Source organism: Prinia subflava, chromosome 35 (assembly GCF_021018805.1).
Source record: "Prinia subflava isolate CZ2003 ecotype Zambia chromosome 35, Cam_Psub_1.2, whole genome shotgun sequence".
NCBI lineage: Eukaryota > Metazoa > Chordata > Aves > Passeriformes > Cisticolidae > Prinia > Prinia subflava.
The window spans coordinates 636,429-645,106 of record NC_086281.1 but is presented as its reverse complement, the minus strand read 5'-3'; the positions used below and the strand labels follow the sequence as shown (position 1 = coordinate 645,106).

The 8,678-nt window shown below is 52.4% G+C and overlaps 1 protein-coding gene across 1 annotated transcript; it reads right to left on the bottom strand.

The window, feature by feature from the left end:
* Positions 1-5,412: 5,412 nt before the first annotated feature.
* LOC134563310 (claw keratin-like) lies at positions 5,413-6,363 on the bottom strand. The gene is made up of 2 exons (XM_063421180.1): positions 6,264-6,363; positions 5,413-5,786 (listed from the first exon to the last, which is right to left on the bottom strand). Exon 2 carries the CDS (start codon positions 5,773-5,775, stop codon positions 5,413-5,415), a length of 363 nt encoding a protein of 120 aa, XP_063277250.1. The 5' UTR covers positions 5,776-5,786; positions 6,264-6,363.
* Positions 6,364-8,678: the final 2,315 nt, after the last annotated feature.

Here is an 8,678-nt window from a genome sequence, read left to right as displayed (position 1 = left end):
TCAACGGTGACATCGTTGGGAGGCTCACCGGGAAGATCGAGGGGCTGCCCGGGCTCCTGGGTTACATGGGCAGCTTGGGAAACCTCGGCAACCTGGGGTTGAGTCTCCCCTTCTCGGTGCAGTTTGGGGACAGAACCCTCTGAGGTGGCCCCGGCTGGGATGGGCACAGATTCACGGCTTAGTGCTGAGAATCGCCAAACGCTCGCACCACCAAATCTGAGGGGTGTGTGGGTGCCAGGCTGTGTGGGATACCCCGTGTGGAACCCTCTGTAGCATCTCCTGTCTCTCTAGCTGTCACTTTCAAGGACTGAAGCACCTTCAGAGCTCCGTGGTGGAGTGGAAAGAGACTTTTGGGTGTGAGGAAAGCGCTTTTTGGGTCCATCCGCGGCCGCTTTGCGTTGCCACAGCAGCGGGAGCTTCTGCAACAAAATCCCCTTTGTTCCACTCTGACCAAAGGCGGCTTTTAGCAGAGGAGCTCCTGTTCCGTGTCCACCTGACAGTGAACACGACAAGAAAATACATTTGGGCTGGAAAACTCCCCCGTTTCCACCAGGAGAAACATCACCCTCCACCGGGAGCACCCTGCTTGCCAAAGCCCCTTCTGCGTCTCTGCTCGCTTCTTCTTCCTGTTCCTCACTGCTTCTCATTTCCATTAAAATCCCTCTGGCAGCATCTGAATGTCTGCTGTGCTTTTGTCTGGCACCTGAAAGGGACCCCCAGCCACCCTGCAAGGAGAGGGCGGTCTAGACTCGGGGACGTTGGGGACTGTCACCACATCTCCATCTCAATGGTTCCTGCCCTGACTCACTTCCCCCAGCAGAGGGAAAGAACCTTAACTCACCTTTGCTTTTGGGTTTTACCCAGGTATTTCCCCAGGAAGAGGCATGGTTGCCCCCAGAGCGGCTCCCGGAGCAAATCTTGGGCAATAAATCCCAAATCCTGGGTGCTGAGGGGGAGCCTGGTGGTCGTCCAGGGCAGGAGGTGGGAGGTGGGTGACACTGGAGGTCAGAGACACCCAAGGGAGAAGAGCAAAGGCAGCCAAGCCATGGCCAGGAGGGCTCAGCTCCTCTGCAGATGGAGCAGCCGGTTCTTCAGGGAGTTCCTGCCCGCCCCTGCCGCGCCGCCTCGGGAGAGTGAGCAGCCCTGATTCGGGTCTGGAGCGGCAAAGGTGATTCAGGTTTAGATTATTTAGATTCAGGACAATTAAGATGATTTTGGTTTAGAATACTGAGATGATTTAGGATATTAAAATGGGTGGGGATTTTCTGGGGCCAGGACCCACATGGGGTGAGATTTTCTGGGGGACAGGACCCACATGGGGTGAGATTTTCTGGGGACAGGACCCACATGGGGTGAGATTTTCTGGGGGACAGGACCCACATGGGGTGAGATTTCCTAGGGACAGGACCCACGGGTGGCGATTCCCTGCCAGTGCCACCCCTGTCACCCGCCGTCACCTCCCGTCACAGCAGCGCTGACCCAGAGCTGCCCTGCTCCCACCCTGCTTCCCCTTCCTGCTCAGAGCGTCACAGCTCTGGGGGTGTCCCGGTGCCTCCCTCCGCTCCAGGGATCTGAGACACTTCCAGGACCTCCTCCCCTGCTGCAGGGGAACCTTCTGGAAGCACCCGAGTGCAAAATTCCTCACCCCAGATGCTCCCATCGCGGGAGTCACCGAACAGGGACAGGACCTTTCCTTACCTGCTCATTCCAGCTCATCAGGAGAATCCAGAAAATGCCAGATCATCGTGGAATTGCAGCCCAGACCCCTCCCAAGGGCTGCCAAGCATCACCAAAGCTCATTTTCCATGGGTCTGCCCTGATATCTCGGGAACATTTGAGTTTCTCCTACACCCGTTCTGGGTGGGTGAAGAGACCTTAAAGATCGTCCCATTCCAGGCCCTGCTGTGGGCAGGGACACCTTCCAGGTGGCTCCAGCCAGGCCTAGGACAATTCCAGGGATGGGGAATCCATGGAATATCCCGTGCCAGGGCCTCCCTGCCCTCACATGGAAGAATTCCTCCCCAATACCCTGAATTTCCCCTCTTGCAGCCTGAACCAACTCCCCCTTTCCAGTCACTCCAGTTCTGACCATCACTCTCTCCACACCTTCCTCGGAGGCCCCTTCCAGATCCCAAACCCGGAATCTTTTCACGCCCCGGGGCTCAGGAAATTCGGATGGTGGCAGGAACTCGACTGGCTGCGATTTTGTCGACAGCCGGGTAATTTAAATAACTGCAAACCAACCCCAGTAATTCTATTCCAGCTTGGGGCTGCCAGTCCCCGACAGGATGGATTCACCTGGGAATTATCCAGTTAAATGTTCCCAATGATGCCACAGGAGCTGCCTCCGGCACAAAGATTCCCTGCAAGGCTCAGGATCCTCCCTAAAAACTAAACCCGCTCCAAATGAGAAGATTGGCACACAATTATTGCCCAAATTGGGCTCAAATTCCAAATTATTTGTGAAAGAGTGCAGCCTTTTACAGGAAAGGAAACTAAGATGTGATACAGGGGGAAAAAAAATGTCTGTGTTGGAAAAAAATAAGAGAAACAAGAATTTCAAAATTCACCGTATTTAGATGGGTATTGTTAACACATAATTATCATTAAACCAAACAATTAGGCTCAGTAATGAACCTGAGAGATATTAGCAAACACTTCTATCTTAAAAAGGCGTTGAATCTTCTTTTTGGTCCTCTGAAAGGACATTTCACACCAGGGGCTTTTATATCAAAAGGAATAAAAATGTACCAGGAACAGTTCTATCAAACCCCACGGGCAGAATTCCACCATTTCCAAGGAGTTTTCTGGTTTGTGGTAAATGCAGACCTCAGCTCAGGCCAAAGAGCATCTGGAGAGGCCTCAATAAACCGCAGCTCATTCCCAAATAATCCAACAATAAATGTCCCTGGCTCCTGAGGTTTGGGGGATTTCTCTTTTGTGAGGATTGTGTGGTTGGGGTGAATCTGGTTTAATCACCCGCTCCAGAGCTCACCAACGTTAATTACACTTCATTACAGAGCCTGGGTGACTTTGTTTTCCTTCCACATGAGGATAATTCCCCAAGGAGTGACTGCCCTGGAATAATCCCACATTCCCACCACGTCAGCCTCAGCGACTCTGGCGTTGTTCCCAGCACTCTGCAAAACATCTCAAACACGGCCAGGAGAGCTTGGGAAAGGTTCACTGCCAGTTTATTCCCAAAGAAATCCCCAATTCCATGAGGTGTCCAGGGATGGGAACGGGGCTGGAGCAGCTGGAAAAGGGAATGGAGAATCCTGAGGGAGCTCAGCCTGGAGAAAAGGGGGATCCAGGGGGGATTTGGGGCTCTGCCAGGGGGGATTTGGGGCTCTGCCAGGGGGGATTTGGGATCTGATCCCAGAGAACGGGGCCAGGACAAGTGGGAATGGCCTCGAGCTGGGCCAGGGGAGGCTCAGGGTGGGAAATTGGGGGAAATTCCTCCTAGAAAGGGTGGCCAGGCCTCAGAACGGGCTCAGGGAGGTTTGGATCCCCATCTCTGGAGGTGTCCAGGAAGGACTGGACACTGGTCTGAGTGACCAGGTGGGAATCAGGCACAGCTCGGACTCGATCCTGAAGGGCTTTTCCAACCCTGCCGTGTCCCTGAGGACACCAGGGACAGGTGCCAGGAAAGCAAATTCTGAGCAAAAATCTCCAGGGGGAGTGGAAATGTGGGGAAGGAAGGGACAGCTGGGCCCTGCAGAGGAGATACCCCACAGACCTGGGCCAGACCCCTCAGGAATTTCAGGAATTTCAGGAATTTCAGGAATTTCAGGAATTTCAGGAATTTCGCTCTCCTGGGGACAGGATCAGGCTGGTGCAGCCGGACAAGGACAGGGAGCACACAGAGACACCCACACGCCAACAACCTGCTGCAAGGGCTGGTTTAATGAGGAGGAACAGGAGAGACACAGCACGGGTTACAAATTGCCCACAGGCCGTGGTTTGGTCCGGGGTGACTCAGGGAGCGGCTGGGGTGGCTTCTCCCGGGGTGACACCCAGCGCTGGTGGCACAGCACGGCAGCAGAGCAGGGGCTGGGGCACTGCAGGAGAACTTTTATCCATCAGGAGCCGTGGAAGGAGCTTAAAAACAGAGCTGAGGTGGAACTCGGAGCAGATCCTTGACACTGCCACAGTTGCAGGAGTTCAGAAGGGTTTGGGTGGGATTTTAAAGATGATCCAGTGTCATCCCTGCCATGGGCAGGGAACTTTCCACTGTCCCAGGCTGCTCCGAGCTTCATCCAACCCGGCCTTGAAAACTTCCAGGGATCCAGGGGCAGCCACAGCTTCTCTGGGTACCCCGTGCCAGGGCCTCACCGGAAAGAATTCCCGCCTAACCTCTCCCTAAAATCTAATCTAAGCCTACTGCAAGAGGGAAAGATCACGACAAACCCCCAGAGATCAGGAACAGCCCGTAGATTTAACAGAGGGCTTGGAAAGAGAGGAAAGCTTCAGAGAAAGAAATTCAGGAAGGGCACGAGAAGGATGGGAACAGATTTCCCTCCTAACTTCTCCCTAAAATCTAAACTAAGCCTACTGCCAGCGGGAACACACAAAGATCGTCACAATCCCCCAGGGGATCTGGAACAGCCCGTAACTTTAACAAAGGGCTTGGAAAGAGAGCAAAGCTTCAGAGAAAGAAATTCAGGAAGGGCAGGAGAAGGATAGCAACAGATTTCCCTCCTAACGTCTCCATAAAATCTAATCTAACCCTACTGCCAGCGGGAAGATCGCGACAATCCCCCAGGAATTGCGCGTTTGACAACACAGGGCATGGAAAGAAAGGAAAACGTTAGAGAAAGAAATTCAGGAAGGGCAGGAGAAGGATGAGAACTGATTTCCCTCCTAACGTCTCCCTAAATCTAAACTAAGCCTATTGCCAGTGAGAAAGATCACAACAATCCCCCAGGAATTGCGCGTTTGACAACACAGAACTTGGAAAGAAAGGAAAATGTTAGAGAAAGAAATTCAGGAAGGGCAGGAGAAGGATGGGAACAGATTTCCCTCCTAACGTCTCCATAAAATCTAAACTAAGCCTATTGCCAGTGGGAAGATCACGACAATCCCCCAGGAATTGCGCATTTGACAACACAGAGCTTGGAAAGAGAGAAAAGCTTTAGAGAAAGAAATTCAGGAAGGGCAGGAGAAGGATGAGAACTGATTTCCCTCCTAACGTCTCCCTATATCTAAACTAAGCCTACTGCCAGTGAGAAAGATCACAACAATTCCCCAGTTGCCCGTTTGACAACACAGAGCTTGGAAAGAAAGGAAAACTTTAGAGAAATAAAATCAGGAAGAGCAGGAGAAGGATGGGAACAGATTTCTGAGGCGTTCAAGCATCCACAGACGCTTTTAACGCCACCCTAAATGCTCTCCCAGAGCTCGGCCGCGGCTTTAGCAGCAGGGTCTGCAGCTCCCCACGGGGTACCCCCGTGCCCACCTGGCCCCACCATAAACTTGGGAAGCTCCAGGGGTTCGGGCAGCACCGAAACTGCCTCCGAATCCGGCTCCGGCACTGCCTCCAGCACCGGCCGCGACTTCGGGGACTCCGGCGGAGCCCACGACGCTCTGCTGGGGGAAGGTGCTGAGGATGGGCCCGGGGATGGTGACCACCACCGGGGGAGGGTAAATGACCACCGTGGAGTCCGGGCACTGCCGGACGCAGGGCTCGTTGCAGGAGTCGGCCACGGGCTGGGGCACGGCCACGCCGCAGGGGGAGGCGCTGCCGTCGGTGCAGGGGCTCAGGGAGTGAACCATGGCTCGGGGAGCTGTGGGGTGAGGGGAGAGCAGGAGGACAAAACAGAATTTTAGGGTTACCACAAAAATTCACATCGGTTTCATGGTCAGACATGAGAATAAAAGGCCATGGAGAGGCTCAAGGGACAGGGAGAATTGTCACAGCTCAGCAGCGGGAATACACCCCCTAAATTTCACAGTGAGCACAAGTGGAAAGAGTTTTTATGGAATATTGCCCAGATCTCACCCAGATCTGCATTTCCCGGTGGCTGAACAGCCACAGATGGATTCATCCACACGACCCCAGAGCCGCTGAGGCTGGAAAAGCCCTCCGGGATGGCCAAGCCCAACCCGAGATCAATCCCCATCTCCTCAACCAGACCAGGGCACCAAGAGCCACATCCAGGGAATTCCACCAGGAGAATGCCAGACTGATCCCAAAACCCCGCTCGAAGGCTTGGAGAGAGGAGGAATTGAGGAGTCCAGGAGTTATTCAGGAATTCACTCACCTGCAGCACCAGGGAAGGGAGACAGGAGAAACGATGGCGCGGGATGTGAGGTCGGGCACTTTTATACCCGGCCTCAAAACGCCCAGCTCGTGAATCACCCACACCCAAAACTTCCTAATCAATTATTAACCGCGATTCTTTCCAGATCCAGCTTTGTTAACGGACGTCAATTGTTTTAGATAAATCACTCCTGCTAATTGCTGGTTCGTCCCTGTGTCCCGCCTGACCTGTCCTTTTACTGCCTGCCCCACTCTGCAATTTCAGCTTTATAGGCAGGGAATTCCTTGTCTCTGCATCTCAAAGGAAAAATATTTATGGGGTTTGGGCTTGATCTACTCCATGACTGGACTCATTCCTTGGCAGGGGAGAACCCGACATTTTTCTGGATAAAAATATCCTCGATTCAGCCCAGGAAGAGCTGAAAAAGTGAGGGATAAACTGGAGTTCTGGGTTCTTGAGTGAAATATTTGATGAAAGATGAATATCCTGTGTTCTGAGTTCTTTAGACTAATGTAAAAGTCTGATCAAAGCTCTGGCACACTGCAGAAAATCCTGAATTTTATCGTTATGGACCCAAATAAGTCAGGACAACTCTTTCAACCCGACACCGAGCACCCAATCCCTTTAACACATTTTAACAATAAAACAGAAAGAAAGACAAGGCCACTTTTAACATCTCATTAAAAACCTCATACTTTCGAAACCATAAATCACGGCTGGATCTGGGGAAGGGCAAAAAGGGGCCATAAATGGGGTGTGACAGAGGCAAGACCTTGCCAGGGATTTTTTCCAGGGAGTCGCTTCTGCCACCAAAGGGCACCCAAAGCAACTGAGGTCGGGAACAAGGAGTGGGAGACGCCTCTGGAATCCCGGCTGCTGGCGAATCCCAGCTGCTGCTTGGGGTTTTCGTCCTGCCCAGCCTGAGGAGGAGGCTCTGGGACAGCCAGGAGTGGAGCCAGGGAGGGACACCGAGGGTGGCACCGGTGTGAGCCGGGCGGACGCTCCCACCACCAGCAACTGCTCCGTTCTGCTTCCCACTTGGTTTAAAAAATAAAAATATTCTCCTACTTCTGCTCCCTTTTATTAAACCTCATTCAAAGCCTTCTCCCTTGGGTTGGAAGGGATTTCCAAACTGTCCCATTCCACCTCCCACTGTCCCGGGTTGCTCCAAGCCCTGTTCATGCTGGCCTTGGACACTTCCAGGGGTGGGACAATAATGGAAGACAACCACGGGGATTGCAACATCTACCTTCACCTTTAACTGGCCAGCAATCCATCCCCAAAGCCAGAAAACATCAGAATTAATACCTAATTACTGTTTTCAACCATCTGAAGATTAAGTGTTAAATCTTATCTTAGAGATTGATTAATAATTAAAAGTCCAGATCTTTGCTCCGGCATGGGAGGAATCCGCAGCGCTGGGATTTCAGCTCGGGGCTGCTGTCGCTGCAGGGTGGATTTCTGCGAACACGAGCAGCAACCCTGACAAGAATCATGTCCAGGATTTCTGCAAGTATTTCCAAACACCTCGCACAAGCTCATTAGCGCCCTGATGTTGTCACTGGATCGTTGTTAACAGGGGTTGTAACAGCTCAGACACAAGCAGGAAACAAAAGTGATGAATCAACACGTGGCCAAAGCTGAATTTTGTCAGCCAGAGCGGTGTCAGCTGGATTTACCAGCTCAGACAGGCTGGAGGATCCAATTCCAGCTCCTCTGAAGGGAAAGGAGTAAAGCACAAACATTTGTGAAGATAAATCTGAAAGGATCAAGGGAGAGCTGAGCCCAGGAGGAGGGAGATCCCTGAGGACACCATGAGGGCTCCAATCCACCCCTGAGAGCAACAAAACACCAAAAACAGAATCCCAGGATCCCCGAGGTCGGGAAAAAGCTCCAGCCTGTGCCAAATCCCTGCCTGGTCACCCAGACCAACACCCAGGGATTCCTCGGGGGCTCCAAACCTCCTGCCAGGAGTTTGGAGAGACAATTCCAAGGGGTGGAATGAGATGTTCCCGAAATTCCTTCCCACCCAAACCCCTCCAGGATTCCCTGATAACTCTGCTCCCTTTTCCAGCACATAAACCCGTGGTGTGTTTTTAAATCCACATAAAACCACAGCATCCAGCCGGGATTTTTATTTTATTTTTAGAGGGATGCTCTGAGCTAAAAGGAGGGAAAAACATCTTTAATCAGAGCCTGTTCTCACCCCCAAAACTCAACTTTGCTCTGCTGATACACGAAGACATTTCAGTGATAAATGAAGACGCTGCTGATTAATGAAGACACTGCTGATTAATGAAGACACTCCTGGTTAATGAAGACACTCCGGAGGTGCTGAGCTGGCTCGTCCCGGTGTTTACCCGCTCATAAAGCAGGAGCAGGGCATTAAACAACACCTCCCTGACAGGACCTCGT

Excerpts from the sequence above, each read along its gene's own strand:
- LOC134563310 (XM_063421180.1), bottom strand. The coding sequence starts at position 5,775 with ATGGTTCACTCCCTGAGCCCCTGCACCGACGGCAGCGCCTCCCCCTGC.